The 25633-nt window shown below is 43.7% G+C and overlaps 1 protein-coding gene across 1 annotated transcript; it reads left to right on the plus strand.

Moving 5' to 3' along the window:
* Positions 1 to 8720: 8720 nt before the first annotated feature.
* Positions 8721 to 23856, plus strand: LOC108933969 (calretinin-like). Its single transcript, XM_018751417.2, has 11 exons — positions 8721 to 8996; positions 16599 to 16675; positions 18467 to 18556; positions 19245 to 19325; positions 20792 to 20848; positions 20942 to 21019; positions 21100 to 21155; positions 21255 to 21294; positions 21419 to 21472; positions 22904 to 22975; positions 23277 to 23856. The coding sequence occupies exons 1-11, from the start codon at positions 8906 to 8908 to the stop codon at positions 23391 to 23393; spliced, it is 813 nt and encodes a 270-aa protein (XP_018606933.1). The 5' UTR covers positions 8721 to 8905; the 3' UTR covers positions 23394 to 23856.
* The last annotated feature ends 1777 nt before the right edge of the window (positions 23857 to 25633 follow it).

Consider the following 25633-nt stretch of genomic DNA (forward strand, 5'->3'; position numbering starts at 1 on the left):
CGTGGAGCGGTTGGCCCGATATGCACATTGGAGTAGGAGGAAGGATGGATTTTATGTGTTGCATGACTAACCTTTCGAAGCACTTCATGATGGTGAGGGTCAGTGCGATGCGGCAGTAGCCATTCAGGCAGGGTGCAGATCATTTCTTTGGTACCGGTGTTATGGTGGTTGCGCTGAAACATGTGAGAATAAATGCCTGAGCCAGTGAAATGTTGAAGATGCTTATGAAGACATCTTTAAGCTCTTCTGCATAGTCCTTCAGAACATGGCCAAGTACGTTGTGTGGGCCAGCAGCCTTGCGGGGGTTGATCCTAGTTAGGGATCTCTTCACACTGAAATTAACTGCGCTTAAGAATCACACATCTGCATCTAAGTCTCTTTCTGCTAATGTAATGCATACATTGTATCTTCTATGAGATGTACAGTACATCACTTTGCAGAAAAGCATCTGCTAAATGAATAAATGTAAATATAAATATATCTTGGTGAACTAGGAAATCAAGTTAACACATAGCAATACTAACAATTGTAAAGTGACTTAAAAGTCTTGTTTAATCTAGATGCCCAGGTGGGGTGGGCAGCCACTGGCATTTGGACCCCCAGAGGTTTTTTTCTCCCTTGAGTTTCAGTTGGGAGTTTTTTGTTCCCTTCTTCCGTGGCCAGTGGGCATACTTATAGCTTTAAGAAATGCATTGCTAATGTGTTACCCTGGTCTGTAATCAACAGTTATTTTTGTTTCTTTGCCAGATGTATTTGTTTCTTTGCCCTTTTGCCTTTGTTCAGCGCTCTGTGGCACAGTGTGAGAAGAGCACCTTATAAAAATAAATTGAATTGAATTAAATGAGGATGGATCCTGTGGATGTTATACAGGATAAATCTGCAGGTCCAAATTGTGGCTTCGATGTGCTGAGAGAAATTCGTGTGACTAATCTCCTAACAAGTCGATTTCTACGCATTGAGGAGGAGGTTGGGGTTCAGATATTTCTGTAGGATGAATGACAAGATTGCACTGAACAGACTCACCTTGTTTGGGTAACCTTCAGCCTTCCTTGTTGATGTTCCATGTAGTGGAGTTGGCATCATAATCACCTGACAGCCTTCGCTTGACCTGTGACCCTTTGCATCCTTGGCAACACTGCAGAGCTTCTGCTAACTCTTTATTCCTGATGATGTGCAGAGATGATGGAGAGAAGTGCAGAAGCCAAATGCTGCATCTCTCCTAACCAGGTAGCTGAACAGTTACAGGGATTGGATCATGAGAAGCCTGGGACTTTCAGAGCCCTCATGGCCACAGTGAAACCATGTAGCACCTGTTTTAAACAGGCTGTTTCCTTTCAACTGACAGGCTGCTGTCTCCAGGATCAGGATTGACTCCTGCTCCAAAAGCAGAGATTAAATGCATCTGTTGTTCAGCTGCAGCGACTTGGTAAAATGTCACCCGGCACATGGCTTTATACCCACATGTTGCACTGAACGGTAGGTCCTCCGTCAGGGTGGGGGGCATAGACCCCAAAGCATGGGAGACCCAGCTGGTGGGTAACAGAGAAGAGCAACTCTCTGAAAGCAGGAATGAGGACTTTATTGCCCCATAGTAGGAACAATTTTGTTTGTTTGTTTGTTCATTTGTTGCAACCTTTTTCCCAGAGCTACTTACAGGTTTACACTCTTTTCACTGACCTACACATTTACACAGCTGGGTAATTTTTTACTCTGTTGGTTTGAAGTAAGTACTTCAATCAGTGGTAGTACATCAGGAGGGTAGCTCTAACCATTGCATTGCCTGCTGACCTAGTTATGGACTTTTTCAGTGAAATTAGTTCTTATGTCAAGCCAAAGTTCTGAACTCTGTGATGATTCTGATACAAACATGTCATAGAAGTCCAAGGTCAGTAGTCACAGGTCAAAGGTCAACAACTCTCCTTCTCGGTGCTAGGTAACATATCCAATACGCATATTCTTCCTCCTGGGGGTGAAGACTCTGTTTGTCACAAGTGCTGCTGGAGGCCTGAACCCCAAGTTCAGTGTCAGTGATATCATGGTCATTCAGGACCACATCAACCTGCGTGGGTTTGCCAGCCAGCAGCCCCTGCATGGACCCAATGACCACCCGTGAGTCTCACTCAACTGGCCACTGAGTGGCCACTTGTCCACCTGCCTCAGACCCCAAGTGAATCTCTTGTATCTGGGCTCTTGCAGGTTTGGGCTGAGGTTCCCCTGTGGTGAAGGAGGCAGCTGAGGAGCTGCGCTGTTCCTTCTTACTCCAGCAGGGGGTCTACCTACATGGTGGCAGGCCCCTCCTTCAAGATGGTGGCCAACAGCCGGCTGCTGCAGCTGCAGACCGACAATGTGAGTGAGTGTTTGCATATGTGTGAGTGCTTTGAGTGTGTGTGTCCTTGTGCTGCCTGCAAGGAGAGCGGCTCAAGTTGCTGCAGTCCAGCTGTGTCGCGATTCCTCTTGTCTCATTGCAGTTCTTGGAACCCCAGTGGAGCGCACTGCGCTGTGGTTTACCCTTGGAGAGACGCACTGCGCTCCACCAGACCGCAGTGGCTCAGCGGTCACCCTTGCAACTGGCACGAGGTCAACTGCTCCTCACTTACACTGCACCTTTTTCCCTAAAGTGCTGATTTACTGACATCATTGACATCATTACCATAGATACCAGAGAATCCTATGGGTTACATTATTTAAGGTGCATTTGTCGGACACTTTTATCCAAAAAAGTAACTTACACAGCTAGACTACTGAGTGATTTATCCATTTATACAGGAGGGTATTTTTTACTGTATCATTTCAGGGCGAGTACTTTCATCAAGAGAACTACAGCAGGAAGAACAGTTCAAACCTGGGTTCCTCAGGTACAAAGGCTGTGGCTTTAACCACAATGCCTCCTGCTGGCCAAATATTGATATTTGGATCAAACTAAATGTGAGATAGCATTAGAGGTTCCAGTATACCCCCTACAGGTCCCTCCAGTGATGTGCAGTCAACTGAATAGCTGGTATACCCATCAGGGACCTGTCTCCATATCCATCTTCATCTCTCTGTAGCTCAAGGGAAAGCTCTCCCTCTTGTGTCGACCTCCTGACTCCCTCCATCCCTCTTTCCTAAAGGGATGAGCACATTGCCTGAACTGCTGATTACATGGCACTGTGGCACCTGTGTCCTCGGCCTCTCGCTCATCATCAACATGGTTGTGGCCGATAACGCAGAGGACACCGCTAGGGTGGGGTGCTGTGTGTCAACTGCAGGAGGACCTACAGAGGATCATCAGCAGACTGTTGGCCAAGCTGTAGGTTGCTCGTTCTGAGGGTGCCCATTCTGTAGCCAAGTGTGGATTGATACCTGTTATAAAGAATATAGACATAAGGGGTCCACCTAGGAGCAGCTAAACCTTGCTGAATGTGTACAGAGATACGTCACACACTGCTACATTTAACTGTGCTGTTCACAAACAAGGGACGTTGCATCTCAAATCATACATCCCATGTATTTATTGCATCACTTCCTGTTGTCGGGGAGGACCCCATCTCTAGGTTAGATTAGTTAGCGTCCTCTGGTACAAAAGGATCACAACACAACACCCATCTGAGTGTACTGGTCTGCCCTGCTCTTTCTCCAGTTGTACTCTTACTGCGTATGGCTCATTCGTGATTGTGTGTTTACTATCTTGTTTTGAATGTCTGAAGTAGATCAAGAAATTAAGTAATTTTGCAGAAATGGATTTATGGGAAGCAGAATTGTCTCACCTTGAGCATGTCATCATTATAGCTGTAACACCATTATAATCTAATATCAAGTAAAAACATGATAAACTATCTCATTCTCCACAGCATCTAATAATTATGATAGTTTGTAATTTTTTCAACATTTTGAAAGATTTGTTTTGACAAGATAATGGGTCATTGAAGCTGGATGATAAGATCACTTGGGTATTATCTGATTCTTGCCATGGGCTATTCCCACTATTGTTATTATAGTATATCACATATGTCAAAATTATGTTGGGAATTCATGCACAACTTTGCAGTTAAGACATTGCTGAAGCAAAAAAACATTTGCATAGTTTTTATTCCATATTCTCACTTTACACAATGTAGCTATAGGGTTCAAAAAGGAGAAAGTTGTTATTTATTTCATTATACATTTATAATTGTCTCACTGTCACTTGCATGACCAGTTCAGGGTGACAGTGGTCTGGACCCATCTTGGAAGCAGAAGGTATATGTTTGGAGTAGCCCACACAGGGCCCTACTCCAAATCAAGGTTAATAATGTTACTCTTAGATTGGTCATACTGATTAGAAATTTTGGCTGGAGTCTGGTGATGAAGCAGATGAGGGTTGTGTCTCTTTATGTCATAACAGAGAGACAAAGGCTTTGTGCCCATCTAACTGAACATCTGACATCTAAGAATATTGGAGATATGAATAATGGAGTGAAAGGAGCGGAGGGCCCTGCTCTTGTAGTGATTATTTCACACTTAGACAATTATATTTACATTTCCATTAATTCATTTATCAGACAGTTTTCTCCAAAGCAACATGCAACTCAAAGGAAATAAAGGCTTGGTTTTCTTCTAGATTTACACAGTAATTGTTCAGTTTGGAGATCTCTTACAGATAAAGGGTTTCTGTACTGCAGCTGTCTATGAAAACCTATACGCCTGCATTTTTACCTTATATTTTTTAAGGTACATCTCTAGGTGAGGTCTTTAATGTGTTAAGTTTTAATAGATATTTGATATCTAGATTTCTTGTATTCTGCTGGAAAATGTTACAAATTACAAGCTGTAGGTGGTGTGATAGTTAAGATACTGGAATAGTGACCAAAGGCACAGGAGGTCTGTATGCCAGGAGGTTACCTGTTGTTGCACTGTTCACACACACACACACACACACACACACACACACACACACACACACACACACATACACGTGTTCCCCCTTTTCACATGTTTCTCTCCCTCTTTCATTATTTATACTGCTCCCTCTCCTTGCCCATGCTTTGGAGGACCGGTATCAATCTAAATCATTAACATGGTTCACTTTGAAGTTGCCTTGCCATGAAGCGGAGGACAAATAACATCAAATGACAAATTACAAAAAATAAATAATAAACTTTGGGGATTCTTGAAAAACTGGCTTGGTGGGCCAGATACAAAGATATCAGGTGTGTTCAGGAGAAAATGGGAGCACAGAGTTCAAAATGAACATCTTAGCTCTGTGATGTGGGACAGTGGAGCTCTAGAGCAGAGTAAAAGAAACAGAAACCTGTGTGTCTGTGGACCATGGTCAGCCATCTGCAGTAACACACACACACACGTACGCACACACACACACACACAGGGTGACAGGGTGTGAAACACTGACATGGTGTGGGGCACTGATGGGGTGTAGGACACTGACAGGGTGTTAGAAGGCGTCATTGAGTTACTGGCTTGACTACCAGTTCACAGTGTCCACAGATATCTAAAAGCAATGTTGGACCCCACAAATCAGCCATTACCGTGCATTTATATGTGTGTATTTCACAACAAAGAGTTATAGACAAAAACAAAAGATTGTCAATGTATAGTCAATGCGTCTAGTACCATTTTTTTTTACCATGTAAAACAAGTACGTGCATGTAGGATCGACATGAATCACTGAGGTGACTTTTAGGAATTCAGCAGCTCTAGGGAACACAGTCCAGGGCCATACTTATCTGCCATAATTATCTGATCCCTTTGATCAAGGAAACTCATAATGTTAAATAATCAACTTTACATCTGTTTACATAGCTAGATAATTTTGTACCACATCAATTCAGGGTAAGTTCCTTAATAGAGGACACCACAGCAAGAGCGGGGATTCAAACCAGCCACCATCAGATCTTGTCTCTAACCACAGCACCACCTGCTGGCCCTACTGCCACTGCCCCCATGACTGTGGTGTTCAGTGACTTAGTCAAGCATCATCTATTCATGACCATGATAAGCTTCAGATGCCACCCATCTGGCTTTCATAACTAGGACTTATTCAGGAATTCTTGTACTGAAAGAACCGTTGAATAAGGAGGACCATCCTGAACTTTAATGCCAGAATGCCGTTGAAATGAGTGGGAAGACAGTGGTAGGTTCTGACCTGAAACTGACTGGAATCTTGTGGTAGAAGCTTTTGGAAAACCTGCTAATGTTGCTGAGCAAAAGCAGCTTTGCATGGAGCAGTGGGATAGAACTCCTCCACAGTGATGTGAAACCCTGGCCAACAGCTACAGCAAGAGTTTAGTTGCAGTCATTGCAAATAAAGGTGACACCCAGTTGTAAAGGGGCAATTACTTTTTTACACCTGTGATGCATATTTTGCTTCCACACAAAGATGATTACATATTAAACATCACTGGAGTCACTGTTTCTCTCTCAGGCTACTTTTATTCACTGCTGGAACTAACAGAGATCTGATCAAATTTAGTGTTGAAAAGCTGCAGAAACAGAGACAGTTGGGATAACAGGCAAATACTTTTTCACAGCACTGTTTTACACATGGCTTATTTGGCACCAGCAGAAACTGAGATCAGGTTCCTTGCTGATGAGTACACAGCAGTTCCTGTCCAGGACCTGGAACATCTAAGGTCCCCCTCACTCCGGTCACGGAAGCAATACATACAGCAGCACATACTGCAATGCTGAGAGGAGACATTAAGATCAGGACAAGAGAAGTCTGAAGCAGTACCAGTGCTGGAGAAGCTCATCTATGTGAAGCAAACAAAGAAAGTGAATGTGTGCACTTCATAACCGTTTAGAGCTCTTTCCAGAATGTATGAATGTGTTCCCAAGGTACTTACTTTAGAATTTGCTGAAACGTGCACCAGGACAACTTATCCACTTTGGGTCTGTGTTGCATAAATTTAAATAAAAGTACATTAAAAAGAATTTTGGACTTTCTCCTGATATTATCTGGACCCTATTAACATTGGAGGCAGATGGCCGGGGAAAACGGAAAGCATATTAATACCCTCCAGCCTCCCCCTTTTCAAACACAGTCTGATTAAGAACCAGACTGGCCTGTCCCATCCTGCTTTGCTCTGTTGGACTGACACACAAAAATACTCAAAAACAGACAAGCTCACAGACAAAGTTACACTCAGTTATACACACACATGCACAAACACCCTCGCTGAGACACGAATCCGGTTCTATGTGCAAATCCATGTACCTGATACTGTAGTTCCAGCAGGCATGTGCCCCTCAGGAAGATATCCTTTATTAAAGCAACATACATTTGGGGAAAGCATTAAAGGATGAAAGCCCACCTCCATCTGCTTGCTGGACTCTGTCCTGCCTCCAAACGTCCCTTGCCCCCCCACTCCTCATTGTCTCCTCCTTTTGTCTGATTGTTTTGTTTGCAGGGGGTGCGGTGGTGCAGTGGGTTGGCCCTCAGTCCTGCTCTCCGGTGGGTCTGGGGTTCGAGTCCCGCTTAGGGTGCCTTGCGACGGGCTGGCGTCCTGTCCTGGGTGTGTCCTCTCCCCCTCCGGCCTTACGCCCTGTGTTACCGGGTAGGCTCCGGTTCCCCGTGACCCTGTATGGGACAAGTGGTTCTGAAAATGTGTGTGTGTGTGTTTTGTTTGCTTCTGTGACACTGAGTGTAAAAGTGCTTCCTGAGCATCAGGGGCTGAATCCAAGCTGGCAAGAAGCACAGGTGTGAAAGGACCCACAGGAACTAGACGTTAAATGTAGTCCCAGAAGAGTCAGAGAGCAGCAGACCTCCCAGATCAACACACATCCCAGAACAAGACACCTTTCAGATCAACACACTTCCCAGGTTGAATATTGTTTTCCACCCCAGGAACAAATGGATGTGTAGAATAACCTATTGACCAGAAAGATCCAGTCACAGAAGAATAACAGTCAAACAACAGAAGAAGTCAAAACTAAACCATGGAGAAAGAGCAACAGTCCATACATATTGCAGAGGAGCCAACACACCTTTAACTGTGTTCTTAGAAACCAAACAAGCCTAGATCCACTTATGTTCCTGTTGCTGTATTTGCTCCACTGTGGATTGAGTTCACTGAACCTACACCACAATCGTGGCATTTGAAGATTCTGAAGAGTCCATCTTGAAGTTTCAAAACATCTTGCAACATCTTTTTTGCACAGTCATTATTCCCAGCTGAAGGTACCAACGGCAGTATCCGGCATTAACCAGAACTTACAACCATCTGGTGTGAAATTCAGTTTCTGTTCTGCTCTGCTAGTCCTGCTTGGTCAGTTTCACACAAGTAGGGCCCAGTTGGTTAAGGGATTTAGTTTTTTATGAGTTTTTTTTCAGGAATTCATGATCATGGCCTCTGAGTTAAGTGTGTCTCCACATTGCTGTTGTTCCAGTCCTTGCGTCAGATCCAAAGATTACCTCTGGGTAACATGGTCCTCTGTTCCAACTACAGACTGTGCACCCCTACGGTATGAACTAAGCTTACCCCTGATCATGCGATAGAGAGTGGTAGGTGTGCAGTAGATGTTCTTTGGATGTGTAGATTTTGCTCTCAACTCCAACACTTTTGTCCAGCTTAAGTCAAGCTGGCGAAGTCGGTGTGGCGCACAGTTACCCCTGGAGTGGTGACCCTCTTTCTGTCTCACAGGGTAAGAACCTTGGGGCTCACGCGGTTCTCCGCCCGTGGGGTAGGGGTGGAGCTGGGGGTGCCGGAGCGCGCAGCTTCTTCGGTCTCGGAGCGGCTGCGCCTCCCACAGGATCGCGCGCGCCAGGCAGCCACGCGGCGCCGGTGTTTATAAGCGGCGGAGCAGCGCGAGCGCGGACAGTACGAGCTCGGGACCGGTCTCGTGTAAAACTTCTGTGGGAATTTTGAAGAGCGCGCGACGGAAAGATAGAAAAAACAAGAAGAACTCAAAGAAGGCGACGACAGGGACGATGGCCAACAAAGCGCCGCAGCCACCACTCCACCTGACCGAGGTGACCGCCTCCCAATTCTTGGACATCTGGAGACACTTCGACACGGACGGTCAGTGTGACGGTCACTGCTGGTAGCTAGCAAGCAAGCTGTGATCAGTGTGCTAGTCAATGTATTGAGAATTGGATTAGTCTGGGTCGTCTGAGATATAATGACCTCCTGGAAGAGTAAAAAAAGTTTAAACGCAAAAGAGCGCAAATACAGACAAAATATATTAAATTTAGTTTCACTCAGTACATAAAAATAAGTTTTTCTTAGATGATAATTAATTAATAAAAGGATAAATTAATCATTAAATTTATCTCGTATAGTTTTACTTATCTATGTTTTCCACGCTTTTGACTTTTCCACCACTCTGCAGTACGATTAATTTAAAACTTTTTGAAGCGCGACAGTTTCCTGAACCTTAAAATATGCGAGAACATAATTTATGAGGGCACAGACTTTCAGCAAGCGCTACTCTCCGACTCTACTTGCAGTTATTAACGATAAAGCGGTTTACACACATTTCCGCAAGTATGAAATAATATGGAAGTAAAGTTAATTCGTCTTTTCATCATAATCTAGAATTACTAAAGCAGAACAGCTGCCAGACCCTCCAAACCCCGTTCATTCATTCTCATTTCCTGTAACTGCCACACTGTCACTGGTGCGCAAGATCGACTCAGAGCAGACGAAGTAACAACCCAGTGACCTCCAGAAATTTTTGGACAGGAGCCCTCCAACACTAAGCATTAATAATAATAATAATAATAATAATATGGTGTAATTTAATAACTATGCATTCAACAGTCTTCAGCCGCTCAATCATCCAACGATTCTCATTTCTCTGGGGTCTTTAATAATTTCCATTTAAACAAAATGGCTTTCACTTGTAATGTGTGTAAGTATCTGTGAGTGTGTGTATGGATGGTCTCGTGAGCATATCGGACTCTTTGTTGGAAGAGTGAGTATTGACAGTTATATTACGACGTGCACTCCGCAGTGTGTAAAAAAGACGTCCAACACTCAGCACTGTCACTTAAATCTGCATCAGCGCAACCATGCCATGGCATCCTGCAGAGCACATGCCATCCTGAACGGCTAACAGTCATATTAAGTGGAATGATGGAGGCACACAGACACAAAGAAACATACATAGACAAGCAAACGGAATAAACAGGGGGCGACCACATGGCAGAGTGAAAAACGAGTGGACACCATGAAAATGGCCACTGGTCCCAGAATCCATCTTTTAAATGAAAAAGAGTTCATACATAAATGTGTGTCTTCCTTAGCAATTGTGACAGCATACAGGCTTCTTAAAGCAATGCAATGATCAACTATGTATGTGACATTTTGTTTTACTGTATTTCCTCACTTTAATTTTCTATCGGAAACTCTTGACACAGAGAACCTTTGACAGAACAAACCCACTAATCAGTGAGTGTGTTTCCCAGAAGCTAACACATCAGTTTCACGCAGTCTGTCTGTGTCTCTCTCCACACACATTATCATAGACATGTTGATGGGTCACCGAGGTGGATGCCCATCTCAGCTGGCTTTTATGAAGTTCTCTGTCCATATGTGAGGAGGTGAAGGGGTTGCAGCCTTGGTTCAAGTGCCATTTTTTCCCACCTGGTCTCTGTCCATTGCACTCAGAGGAATGGTGCTGTAATTGATGTTAGAACATCTCCATTAGTGCTTAACCACTAATGGTCTGTGGAATAGAAAAGGGTAAGAACTTCTGCTTTAGACAGAAGGAAAAAAAAGAAAATGAAGATCAGAGAAGAATTTAATCTGTGTAAATAATTATGAATCTTACGATTTAGAAAAAAATTAAATTCTAAATTATTCTTGAAAAAGGAATAATGAAGTGATTATCAAAAATAGAATTGGTGACTGGCTGGGCATTTGTTTGATTCTATCAGATACTGAGATTTAGGCTTTAAACACAGTCCAGCTCCATTAAACATATGTGCTTTTGAGCAGGCTCACAATACTCGCTCATTACACTATTAGACGGAATTCATAATGAATTCACAACAGAGGATATTGGCATTTGTGCCCAAAAGTTATTGTTTCATCTTAAGTGATAAAGCTTGCAGTTTTAGTCTCCTAAATCAATGTTCTGACAGGATGAAACTTCTCCATCGTAACAGAAATTGCAGATATGATTGACTTACACTGTGTTGAGAATTTCATAACAGAAGATTGACAAAATATCCCTAGAGAAGCAATTACTCTGCTGGAATTCCGGGGGGTTAAAAACCGCGAAAAAACAGAAGACACCTTCTGGTATTAAAAACTCACTCTATATAAAAACAGTACAGGTTGTGAAAACTTTGTTGACCAGAAGAAGTTGGTTTGTTTTATGAAATATATGAGATCTCTAGTTGAAAGCAGAAAATTAAACAATAACTGTAGCTGAGAAGCTGAGAAAATCAACAGTAAGCAGCTGAGCAAAGGCTGACTTTTTGAAGCAAGGGGAAAGAGATGCTGCAGAGACTCCCATTTTCAGGAAGGAGCTCTGATTTGATGGGGGCATGGGGGTGCAGTGGGTTGGACCGGGTCCTGCTCTCCAGTGGGTCTGGGGTTCGAGTCCTGCTTGGGGTGCCTTGCGATAGACTGGCGTCCTGTCCTGGGTGTGTCCCCTCCCCCTCCGGCCTTATGCCCTGTGTTGCCGGGTAGGCTCTGGGACAAGCTGTTCAGAAAATGTGTGTGTGAGCTCTGATTTGAGATTTTTTCTTTCTCCAAGCTCATGCATCAGGTCCAGCAATATTTGTAGCTGCTAAGGAGAAGCTGTTGAGGGTGGAGTGTTCGTATATACTTCAGCTCACTGACCCTCCATTCACAGACACTGCTCCCTCGATAGACAGCTCTGGACTGTAACATCGTCCAGATAGGCAATGCGGTACCCACAACCCAGACAGAGTACCATGTACATCTGGGGAAGGAGCGCTACCAAGACTTTCTAAAACCCAAATGGTAACACTCAGCATTAATAGAAACCTTGTGGGGTTTTTGAGTAGCCCTCTGCATGCCCACAGATATGGTGCTTGATTGCTTGTCATTTTTCCATTTTCTCAGTGTGGGATCCAGTTCCAGCACCCAGGATGGGCTGTAATTTGTACTGTGAATGCAGTTAGCTCTTTTTGGTTCTTGCTTTGAGTCAGCTGCTTCAGATAGGACTGGTATAATTACGCCCAGGTAGTGGCGTTGAACAAGTCCTACTACCCTATGAGAGATCCTCCATCATGGACCATTGCAGGTAAAAGGGCTGGACTGGGTGAGCTACACAGGCAAAATTAAGGGATGTCCTTGAAGAATTACAGTTGTTGGTTCTGCCTTCTCAGTGCCACACACACGTTCCTCTGAGTCATCTGTGTGATAGTTACCCTCAATGTGTTGGAAAAACAGCATCAGATTCCAGTTGAGGGTCTGCTTAAAGATGTCTACCATGGCTCTGGGGTTGGAGGTACTCCATCCAGCCTCAATGTCATCAGGTCGCTCCACTCCATATCAGTATGTACGTAATATTAATAAACAGTTCTAAACATAAGATTCATATGTCTAGAAGTAGCTAAACAAGAAAGTTTGGGCTTAATAAAGTATCTTTGACACCTGGTGGCCAGGTCATGCTCATTGACAACACAAGGTTTGGTGATGTGGCGTATCCCACTCTGTGCATCAGAAATTACTGTGGATGCAACAAAGCTTAGTTGCAACAACTGGCTCACTGGGCTTGTGGTGGAAAGGAGTGTAAAGCAAGTATTGTGCTTCATGCCCATGGAGGATTCCTTATCTAAACCGAAACTGGTCTTGATCCAGAGCATGTGGGAAACACAACAAACATCTGAAGAAGGCAAACGTATAGTTTTGTTCTTCTGTGGTGATTGGCTCCTCATCATAATCCACTTCCTCTGTGTCCTAGATCAGATGACAAGGTGCTCAGTGTGTCCACTCTGTTATAGCAACTCAGTCAGAGGGCACGAACACACACACACACACACACACACACACACACACACACACAGACCCCTCCGATGTTTCTGTTAGACGAATTCCCCATGAAGAAAGGTTACTTTCTCTTAGCCTAATGTCCAGAAGCAGAGCAGATTAGCATTAGATTTATGGCAATAAAACACTCCTACACTTTGTTGCATCATAGTGATTTATATAAAGTTCACACACACACACACACACACAGAGTCTGAAACCACTTGTCCCAAGCAGGGTCGCGGCAAGCCGGAGCCTAACCCAGCAACACAGGGCATGAGGCTGGAGGGGGAGGGGCCATCAGTCCATCACAAGGCACCCCAAGCAGGACTCAAACCCCAGACCCACAGGAGAGCAGGCCTGGGCCAAACCCGCTACACCACTGCGCCACTGCACCACTGTGCCACCGTGCCCCCTGTTTATGTAAAGTTCTTAGTTATTAACATTACATATCCCTTTTCTTGAATGGTACTATATTACTGATGTTCTGACTAGATTGTCACTTATTACAGTTAATATGCTAGGGGTTAACTGTGACACAATATGTCCATCCATTCATCGTCAACAACCACTTGTCCTGAGCAAGATCGCAGTGAGCCAGAGCCTTACCCGGCAACACAGGGCGCAAGGCCGAAGGGAGAGGGGACACACCCAGGACGGGACGCCAGTCCGTCACAGGCCACCCCACGCAGGGCTCAAATCGCAGATCCACCACACAGCAGGCACCAGCTGAACTTGCCACACCACCTCACCCCCATGACACAATACACTTAAATGTGTATTTGAAACTTTTTTCTCACACTTAGAGTATTAAGCTGACTGGAAATATTTTCCAATTTTACAGCAGGGTAGCTTTTACTAAATCAATTCAAGGTAATTACCTTGACCAAGGGTACTTATAGCAGGATGTAGAACTTGAACCTGCAACCTCTGACTAAACAGGTACCAGCTCTAACCAGAATGCCATTTGCTGCCCTGTGACACTTTCATCAAAAGTGACTTACAGTGGTAAAAGTGTACTTCATGGTTTGATGTGTTCACTTTACTTACTGAAGCTGTTAGTACCTTGTCCAAGTATAATATAGTAATAGGTGTCTGGGACCAGTAACCATTGCACCACCTGCTGTTCTGTACATACATCTCTAGGATAAATTTGTTTTACTCATTTGCAGTCATTAAAGTCCTGTGTGTTTTCTCTAATCTCAGCTGAGTGTAGAACCATTATAAGCTGCTATCATAACTGGGTGTGCGTGACGCTGTATATGACCTTCATTTCTGTAAAGAAAGTGTAGTTTGTCCCTAAGCTGGACAATTAAGAATGATGATATTGTCCATCAGCAAACAAAGAAACCTTTTTAATTACATTTACTTATTTAGCAGACACTTTTATCCAAAGCGACTTCCAGTGAGCTCTATGTAGTGTTATCAATTGACACACCTTATTAACTAAGGTGACTTACACTGCTAGATACACTACTTACAATGGGTTACTCATTTATACATCAGTGGAACACTCTCTCTCTGTCACTCACACACTATGGGTAACCCTGCACAGCATGTCTTTGGGAGGAAACCTGAGCACCTGGAGGAAACAAGAACTAATAACTAAGAAAATAAATATCATTTACTACTCTGAGCATGAAAAAAAATAAATGTGTGGATCTTCAGTGAGGAATCTAATGCCTGTCACTGTTTACCACACACTCCTGAGCTCTAACTCCCAGCATTGGACCAGTGGCCTTACCTGTCTGTCATTTCAGAGTCACACCTGCTTCCAGTAAAGGCCATTTTGTGTGTGTGTGTGTGTGTGTGTGTGTGTGTGTGTGTGTGTCCCCAAGTGGAAATGTGATGCCATAACTTAAATATGCAGGTATGAAATAAAGTGATCAGGTTCTAGCAAACAGAACACCATAATCCACAAGCTGGCCTTTGTAACTCCTCAACACAACACACCTGTTTTCATTCTTAAGAAAATGTGATTATGAAATTATGGTGGGATCCACATGCAAGCAGCAGCAGGGGAATGACACTGACAGACATGCACACACATACATGCTGTCTTACCGTGTGTCACCATCATCACGTTCTACTTTTGTCTCCTCAAATACAGAAACATGAAAGGCCCTCCCAATTAGAGCCCTGTCAAGTACCAGCGTACTTTAACTAATTAGCTCTGCTTGGCGGCACACTGCCAGGCCAACTGTGTTGCTGGGAGGGCCACGCTCCTGTCTACGTTCCCATGGCCTAATGAGGAACAAGTAACGTTTATGAAGAGCGCAGACCCTGTGTACAGCTCTTCATTACCCCTGGTGCTGCTGACAGCTGAGCGTGGCCTCACAGCAACTCACTCCCCTACCCAAGACACTCACCAAGGAAGCTTCAGTACCACTGCTTGCAACAGCAGCACAGCCCCTGGCCATTCGGTTGCACACGCTCCACAATGCACATGTACACTGGCTCCTCACATTACACATGCAGTGTTACAATTTTTATCCAGTCTGTTTATTCATGTTTAATTTCATTTTTCTCACTTATCACTTCTCTAAATTTGTTTCCTACAGAGAAAATTTGACCTGTGTCTATGCACTGAGCCTACAGATGGTGGAAAAGAGCACATAAACAGTACCGGGATGTGGGAGAGCCATTATTCAACTCACAGTGTTTACAGCTTATGTGTGGTGTCCCAGAGTGTCAGTCACTAATAATAAGATGAGAAAGGCTACACATGTTTATTTTTAAGTAATTTTAAATTGGTTTTAATTTTAATGTTGCTCAGAGTGAATAAAAACATCAAAATAAAATCCTTCTAAAGTTTACATTTACAAAGTATTTTAAGATAACTATATCTGATACTCTTAGAGTAACTGACCTTTGAATAAATTGAGGGAGATCTGTATTAAGCTTTTATCAATTAAATTTTGTGGCAAAAGTGACTTTGAAATTTTGAACAACATGAGTTTTAGACTTACCTCATAAGATGAGGGTCTGGTGTATTCATGTCAGTTTCAAAGATTGCTGTAATCAAGTTTTCCAACCCCTATATTTTTAAAATATGACCCCATCACAGTTGCAGAGTTAGAGGTGCGAAAACAGCTAGTTGTTGCTTATTGTGGAAACTACATTATGTGCTTCAAACCTGGACCATGAACATGAACATGCGGTGATATGGGACGATGGTGACGTAGTGAGTACTGCTCATAGTCTTATTTTTGAATATGCAAAGAAACCTTCAAAGTGTTTCTGAGCATCGGCCTGCAGTCCTGTGAGTGGTACCATACCGTACTGTACCTCACCTACATTTGCTGCGTACACACTGTAGTGGCTTCACACTGCACTCAAAAGCATGCTTTTCCGCTGTCGCTGTGGCAGATATTTTACACAGAAGTTCTCTGAAGTGTGGATAGGGTCGTAGACACATGTTTGGAAGAGGGCCTTTTGTTTCCTCTTTGTGATCCTGTGACTGCCAGGGAAACAACCTTCACGCAGTACTGAAAGTGTGCACTGCATTTACATACGGTTCTTTACCCATGCTGCTCTGCTCTTCTCTACAGCAGATGTGTGATGGAGTTGAATCCACAAACTGGTGACATATTATTGGTGGATCCATGGGATCCCTGCATTTGGACTCTCAGTGGGCTGCAATGGGCCTCACTGGACCTGTATGCTGTGTTGCAGGCAATGGCTACATTGAGGGGAAGGAGCTGGAGAACTTCTTTCAGGAACTGGAGATGGCACGGAGAGGAGCTGGTGTGGTGAGTGCAGCAATTCTTGACCAGCAGGAAGTGGGAAAGAAAGAGGAGTGAGCTTTCATAGGGGATATGTATACAGATGGACAGTCAGGTGGACAGTTGGTGAGAGATAGTTGTTAGAAGGGCCTTTATACACTTAATTTAATCAATCTAATCAACCATTATCATACTACAAAAGCACCGATTTACCGATTTGCAATATCATACTGCCTGAAGGACCGATTTACATGTTTTTAACTCGTTGTTTGACTACTAGTTTTTTGAGACCTTTGAAAGCATTTTAATTGAATTTTGATGGAACAAAAAGTGTTGATTCGGGGCATCCGATAAAATGGCTGGTTCAGTGAGACTCAGCAGCCATATTTAATACCGAACCAGGCGGTTCACATCTTAAACATGTTTTGGTAATCTGAAAGAAAGTAAACAACTTAATACCCGGGGTTTTTATAACTCAGTCTATGGTATCATAACGTTAGTACGTTGTGGGAGCTCATTTGTCCACCTTGAGGAAAATACTGTCTTTACTCACTGTTCCGTTGAAAGTTTTGAAAACGGTCAGCGGCCACTTCTCAACCTCTCTCCACCGATGGCGGTGCAAAGGCAAATCCCAGGCCGACGCTCTGTCCACGTGCAGATCAACGCTGGGTCCTCCGGCATGTCGTGGCAAATCCCGGGCACCTCTACTTCAACAGCTTCATCTGCAAAAGTGTCTTTCTCATTACACACGCAGTGTCTTCACCTCCAAACTAGTGCTGGTGGTAGCTCGCTAGCTGCTGCTAACCACGTAGTTGTATCGCTCACGTAGCTTAACAAAATTTCCACTTGAAGACAACAGACACAGCTCACTCTCTTTTTTCCAGAGTTACACACCAATATAACACCCCTGTCTCTTAATTTCAGGTTACGATCCCATCTCCAATTAGCACTGATTGGCCAATACCTAATTGACACCTTGCTACCCAATAAATAACAAGAAAAAAAACTTAATACGAGAACTACTCAAACACAGCAAAAAAAAAACATCCAACAGTTCACCAAACTATAACCCTCTTTGTCATGACTGGTTCCGGAAGGAAGTGGTGGACCCAAGTGCGGAGCAGAGTAGGGGCTTTATTCAGGGAAATCCGGGAAACAATGTCAAAGAACAGGCAAGAGGTCTCCGAGGTGCAAACGTCAGTCAAGGGATAATCCAAAAGGCAAGGTCAGTATTCAGGCAAAAGGTCGATAATCATAAGGAGCTACAAAGATTAAGGAGGAGGGAGACGGGGCTAGGAAAGAACTGTGGGATCGGGAAGGAGTGGAGGCATTACAGGTAGGTCGCAAGTCACAAGGCTGAACAAGGTTCCGCATCAGCTCCTGGTCTGATGCTGCCTTAAATGCGATAGTCTCTGCCGCGCCCCAGGTGTTCCGCGTTGGCTGGACGGTGTGGGTGTAGCACTCTTCATATTAATACAAAACTATTCCACACCAATAATAATTAAAACAAGCACACAATACAGCAACATGTGAACAAATGTAGCAGGGAACTACAAATGTAATGTTAATGTGGAAGGATTCAGCAGTTCTGAGGGGCACCGGGAGCTCCGTCCATCACATCAGGGCCAAAATCAAAGAACAAATAGCGTTTTGAGTTTGGACCCTCGTAAGTGGGACTGTCAAGGTGGAGGAGCTCAGTGCTTTCACTGGGCTGTACTGAGTAATCAGGTCCACATATTAAACATATGAGATAATCTAGACACCCAGTTCTGTCAGTTAACTAAGATTTTGAGCTCAACTCACCTTCCTTGTGAACAGGACCCCACAAATGCCTCTTTCAGAGAAAAAATGAACGAGTTCATGCAGAAGTTTGACAAGAACGCAGATGGAAAGATCGAGATGTCAGAGGTGAGTTCACAGGACAAAAGGTGACAGCTGCTCCTGGTGACTCTGCTTCACCATGTGAAACTGTATGTTGAAAAATATATGTCACATGTAGACTCACACACACACACACATTTTCAGAACCGCTTGTCCCATACGGGGTCACGGGGAGCCGGAGCCTACCCGGTAACACAGGGCGTAAGGCCAGAGGGGGAGGGGACACACCCAGGACGGGACGCCAGTCCGTCGCAAGGCACCCCAAGCGGGACTCGAACCCCAGACCCACTCGAGAGCAGGACTGTGGTCCAACCCACTGCGCCACCGCACCCCCCTACATGTAGACTCCTTACTCAAAAAATTATTTATTATTTTTTGGCTGCAGGTCACACAAAACTTAGTGTTGTATCACTTCAGAGATATGGGGCAGCTGGTAGGGTAGTGGATAGAGTTACTCCCTTTGGATTCAAAGTTTGCAGGTTTTATCCCCACCTCCAGTTGTAGTACCCTTGAGCAAGGTACTTTGCGCCAGTAAAAAGTTACCCAGCTGTATAAATAGGTAACTAATTGTAAGTACTTTAACATTATAAGTCACTTGTGAGAAAAGCATCAGCTAGATGAATAAATGTAAATATGAACAGGTGATTCTATGACATACCTGATCCATCCATTCAGTGTCTTTGTGCTGTCCTTCTCTTTGCCCCCTGACCCTCAGCTGGCTCAGATCCTCCCCACAGAGGAGAACTTCCTGCTGTGCTTCAGACAGTTTGTGGGCTCCAGTGCCGAGTTCATGGCGGTAGGCTTACAGCTGTGTGTGTGAGTGTGTGTGTGTGTGTGTGTGTGTGTGTGTGTGTGTGTGTGTGTGTGTGTGAGACTGTGTTGGTATGCATGTTTGTGTGTGAAGGACTATGGCTGTGTATTCTGGAGAGGAAGAAAACCAACACATATCACAGACAAAAGGAGAAACAAAGAAGTGTAATCTTTCTTCCCAGTGTGAACGTCATTGTGTGACCCGCTAACCACTTGACATGTAAACATGAATGAGGTTTGACTTCAGGTCTTTTTGTATATGTTCATTTAAATGGACACCATAGGATATCTTAAGGTGATGTTTCAGTGCTCATTAGGGCACTGGTGTCCATGATGGATGACTCCTTTCCTCATCAAACACATAAATACAAAATTGAGTCTTCTTAGTCTGGTGTTCAAACATGCTGTATTGCCTCAAAACCCCAGTGTCCTCCTAGACTCCATCACCCATCAAGCATCCACCCATTCTGTCCTCCTAGCTCAACTGTGGTCAGACATTAACAGTCATTGTCCCCCATCCCAATGAACAGCAGTTTTCCCGCATTCTTCAACTATAAGAACACTTTAGTCTACAAGGTGATACCTCAGAATAATTGGTTTTCCTCCAAAGATTAATTTTGCTGCCACATTAAAGGGCTTTGGGTGTCCAGTAATAACGAGAGTGAGAAGGCATTCACTTAACAATTGTGGAATTATCATTGTGGAACTTAAAAGTAAATAATTACATTAAATTAAATTAAATTAAATAGAGAATGGAGGGGGTTCAATCACCTGGTGTTTCTGTAAAGCTTTTAGATGAGAGAATGAGAAAGTACAAGTTCTATTTTGAGAAAATCATATATTATAGATGAGGTGCGGTAATTCTCCACAGAGCTGCGAAAGGAAAAACATCTATCTTTGATAAGAGCGCTCACTAGAAGAAGGACAGCTGCAAGATTAAAATATAAATTAAAATGCATTTCTCTCCCATCTCCATACAATGTTTGCATCTATAGAAATGAAGGTTGTGCGTTTTAATGAATAACTCTTGCTGATAATAGGAAGCAGTGATGGTGTCTCACCAAACCTGCTTCCTTTCCTGGGATGTTCTCCATCTGGCTGCCTGCTCCTCCTCATATGCAGGTTTTTTACTTCCACACATTCAATTTTCAGACACACTTGGCATGGCAGAATTTGCGCTGCCGCAGGGGGCTGTTCCTCACGAAGCATGATGGGAAACATGGAATTGACTGCAGATTGTTTTTGTACCAAATTGTGCTAGAAGAGTTAAAAGGATCAGATGTTATGCATATTACCTGTGTGTGTCTCAGTGTGTGAAAGAAACGGTAAAACTTTGTGTGTGTCTGTGTATATTTGTAAACAATATGTTTCATGCTCTACAGACATTTAGTCTCTTTTTGTTTGTTTGTACTTTTATGACTTCATGGGTCCCACCATGTGTGAAACACACAGGCATGGCGGCGCTATGACACGGACCGCAGTGGCTACATTGAAGCCAATGAGCTTAAGGTAATGCACATGGTTCACTTAGCCCCACCGCTACCCCAAGGGGTGGTGCACCAGTTGCTGTGGGGTCATGTGATAAGCCTGTCTTATCCACAGGGCTTCCTGTCGGACCTGCTGAAGAAGGCCAACAGACACTACGATGACCAGAAGCTGCATGAGTATACACAGACCATCGTGAGTACCCTACTCATCCTGCTCAAGTCCCCTGTGCTTTTGTGTGTTCTGTTTACTGACTACTCCAACACACCTTTCAGCTGCGAATGTTTGACCTCAATGGAGATGGGAAGCTCGGCTTGTCTGAAATGGCCAGGTGAGCAAGCGCACCTGCTGCTGGTGCATGATGCTGTGGTTGTGAGGCAACAACAGTGCAAAACATTGTGGGAAAAATCTCCTCTTTTTGTCTTTGAAGGCTGCTCCCAGTACAGGAGAACTTCCTCCTCAAGTTCCAGGTAAGAGTTGCATTTCTCCTGCATCTGCTGCCCCACATCCAGAATGAAGCAGCATACTGAGATGTTCAGGCTGAAACCTGTGTGACCTGTGACACATGCTAATTCCCCATGTTTGTGGTTCCAGAGCCTGAAGCTGACCAGTGAGCAATTCAATGCCATTTTCACTTTCTACGACAAGGTAAATGGGCAGTGCTGGGCGTGTCAGCCTTATGTTGGGAGGCTAGACTTCCGTGTGGGGAAACATCAGATTGAAATGAGCATTGCACGTACAGATCATGGGGAACCTTCGCCCACGCATACAGGCCAGTGAGCACGAGTGAACATTGCCATGGCAAACGATACTAATTCTGAGCTGTGCTCTGGGAGGACACATTGACCTGACGCAATTTTCAGAGTTTGCTCATGAAACCACTTGAAATATGATAGCATGATCAATAGATGTATAACAGACATTATGTTGCCATTGTAGCCTCCTTGGTGTTTTACCACAGTAGACTTCAGTGGAGAAGGCCTTTTACCTCATATCAAAACAGAGGTTTTCTGAAACACAACCCAAGCTCATTGCCTGTTTTTAGATTAAATGTCTGGTGGAATGCTGCATCTTGCTTACAAAGTCACAGTTTTACTCAGTTGTAGAGCACGGTAAGTCTTTGGAACAAATTTGAACTGAATGCTTTGCTAAAGATGAGCAACACAAAGATTCTCCTTGCACTTAAATCAGAAACCTTCCAGTTCCAGATAAAGATCTTCAACCTCTAGATTACTTTAGCATGGTAAAAAGGGCAAACTCAGACTCCATGGAATGGACTTGTAAACATTTATATTTATATTTATTCGTTTAGCAAATGCTTTTCTCCAAAGCGACGTACATCTCAGCAAAACAAACAAAAAATAAACAAAAGAAAAAAATAAACAAAAGCATGTTGTATAATGCTGTGCATACAATACGGAGTCTGACTTTTAATCATATGCTTGTGGGTTCTAATCCTTTCCCTAAGAAATTACATTACATTTTAACAAAGTTCTTCAGCAGACAGTTCTAGTGAAGTCTAAAGAAGGAGGGTTTTGAATGCAGCAGAGTTTGAATAAAAACATCTGTTCTACCGCAAACATCGGTGTGCAGACAAGCCCAGCATAGTATCACTGCGGAGAATATGTTATTTTAAACACTCTCAGTGGCAGCTGTGACACGTTACAGCAGGCAGCACAGATGTGTGTGCAGTACAAATAAATTAAAAGTGATGACAAGGATCAAAAAAAGCATAAAATTTGTAGTAAAGCATCCCATTTCAGCCAATGCCACCTGTGTGTGAGAAGAGGAGCAGGGTCCAGGGTCTTGGCAAAGGACCAGCTGTGCTCATTCATAAATGAGACATGGACCATAGATCCACAGTGGGCTCTGACCCCCACTCCCAGAACATACCACCGCCTCCAACACGTTGGCAATGGCAGGACATACTCAGGGGACGTGGGTCAAGCACACTGGGTCAGCGAACGGTGACCACAACATAGTGTCCACACTGGTGATAAAACCTCATTACCGACCGAGGTCCAAACATCCTTTAGGTTCTTCATCATATTGTCTCTGTTCTCTTTTTCCACAATTAAGGATGGAAACGGTTACATTGATGAGCAGGAACTGGACGCTCTGCTCAGAGACCTATGTGAGAAGAACCGCAAGGTTGGTCTCCAAACTCTTGCTGCTGCTGTCAGGGCTTCTTGTTCAACAAGTCAACTAACTACTCAGGTGCCCAGTAAGGTATAGGTTTAAGTCCCAGAACTAAAGCACAGTGACCTGGTTTAAGTCTGGACTGGATGTTGGAGTAGAAAGTTGCAGATTTGATACTTGGTGGCCACTTCTAAGTGGTCAAATTTGCAATCCCACACTGTCACGTGTGTCCCTGTAACTATGTGTGAAACCCAAGCGAGACAACTACTCAAACCTTGCCTGTGTTTTCTCTGTTTTTTCCACGATGCATCAGGAGATAGACATTCAGAACCTGACGAGCTACAAAAAGAGCATCATGGCTCTGTCAGATGGGGGGAAGCTGTACCGTACGGAGCTGGAGATCGTGCTGTGTTGGGAGCCCATGCTCTGAGCCCTCTGACCCCTGACCTCAAAGCAACATGTCATTTGTAGCCCCCCCGCTGCACATCACATCTGTCTCCCACATCACTATGCTCTTCTGCAGCCAGATGCATGTGCCGGCTGCTCCTTCAGCCCTTCATCTATAAAGTCTGCTGGCCCCTCCTCTTCTCCAAACATGTTTTGCCATAGGCCACACCCACTCATCTTTCTCAGCTACAGATTAATATCCTATAATGTAATATTGTTTTTTTTTTACTTTACTGGACGTTTAACTAACATGAACTGAAAATAAATTAAGAAATGTCACAAAAGAAGACAATGCTATAGAAGATATGAGTATGAAAGCAGGTATGAGTATGAATATGTATATGAATTAAGTAAGATTAGTGGAACTGTTTTGAACTCTTCGAGCATTTCATACTCTTCTCCCTGGAATGTGACTGGGCACAACAATAAAGGGACCTGGAAGCAGCTGCTGGAAACCTCTGGTGTTTATGCTCACACTTCTTTGTGATCAGCTTCTGGAATTAACTAAATGCAGCAAAAACTATACACATTTGCCATCTAAATTATAGGGTTTAGAGTCTCAGTAATTCATTTATAAATACATATGTTTTAATTTTCTAATGCAATTGAAAAACTAAATGCAAGGCCCTGTTTCCTGCCAGCTGAAAGTTGTCCATAACCCTTTGACATTGGCAGCAGACAGACAGATGGAAAGAGACCAATGTGGATGTTAGATCAGTAGGCATTGGGATGTAGCTACGCGGTGGCCGTGGGTGGCCAGTGTCACCCCTGACTAAAGCTTGGCCACTTCTCTGGCCACCCGTTGAGCAAAGCACTCTGACAACACTGACAGGTGACTTTCTTTCGCTGCTCAAACTTCTACAATGCACGTAGTGTTCCGTGTGACGCTATTAGGCTAAAGAGCTGCGAACCGCCCACACAGCACAAACTTCTGCGTGTAGGAGGGAGGAGCAGGAGCGGTAAAATTGAATTTTGGTAGCGTTACTTTAGCCAAGTCCAGCGCAAGTGAGCAACGGAAGAGGATACGGTGATCAGGAGAGTAAAATCAGTGTTGTTTACCTACATTTCACTTCACTACCATTTCGTGAAAGTTTGTTAAAGTTGAGGTACTGCTATGTTTCATCATGAGAAACAAATGTTAGTTTACTAAATGTTAGCTCCAATACAGCCACGACTGAAGGTGTTTCCCAGGACTCTTCAGAGAGACAGAAGAAGAAGCTTTAAGAGTGAATGGTACACAAGTCACGCCTGGTTAGAATACTCCACAAGTGCAGACTCTGACTTCTGATATGCTTGTAGACATTTTAGCCTCCCTAGCCACACAGAATCCGCGTTCACTGCAAGCTCAGGATTTAAAAACTGGAAGAACGCGATATTCAAAGATGGAGTATTAGCCGCACACAGTCAAACTGAGCATAATAGAGATGCAGTGATGGCATGGAAATAATCTGAGATATCTGAAAAAAGCAGGAATCTATAATTGGAAATATAAACAAAGAGTACAATAAAAAGTTTAAATACAATTGGGATTATATTAAAACGTTAGATGAGGTTTTGCTTTACACTGCAACAGAAAACATTGGCCAAAGAGGGCACAATGAAACAATAAAATCAGACAGGAAAGGGAACTTTTTAGGTATATTAGAGCTGATTGCAAAACATAATCCTAACATTATGAAGAAAATTAATGCAGTTGGTAATGCAAAATATACAAGTGTCGATATCCAGAATGAGATTCTGTCTTGCTTAGCAGAGATGTTGCGCACCTCAATAATAAAAGCGGTCAAGAAAAGTGAGATGTTCAGCATACTACCTGATGAAGCTAAGACCATAGCAAAAAAGAGCAGATTTCTTTTGTACTAAGGTATTATTACAATGGTGCAATAAATATAAGTTTTTAGAGTTTGAACAGGCTGAATGCTTAGATGCAAAAGGATTGACACAAAGGATTACTGACACTCGAAAGATATGTTCTGGAATACAAGAGTAATCTGGTAGGTCAGTCTTATGATGGGGCTACAGTCATGAGTGGTAAGCATCGTGGTGTACAGACACGTGTAAAGCAGGTGGCAAAGCAGGCCTTTTATGTGCACTGTAATGCTCACTGCCTTAACCTTGTGCTTGTTGACACAGTAAAAGCCATCCCAGAAGCTAACTGCTTCTTTTCCTTGTTACAAAAGCTATATGTCTTCATGTCTGGATCAGTGGTGCACCAAAACTGGC

The sequence above is a fragment of the Scleropages formosus genome, chromosome 1, assembly GCF_900964775.1.
Source record: "Scleropages formosus chromosome 1, fSclFor1.1, whole genome shotgun sequence".
In the NCBI taxonomy this organism is placed as follows: Eukaryota; Metazoa; Chordata; class Actinopteri; order Osteoglossiformes; family Osteoglossidae; genus Scleropages; species Scleropages formosus.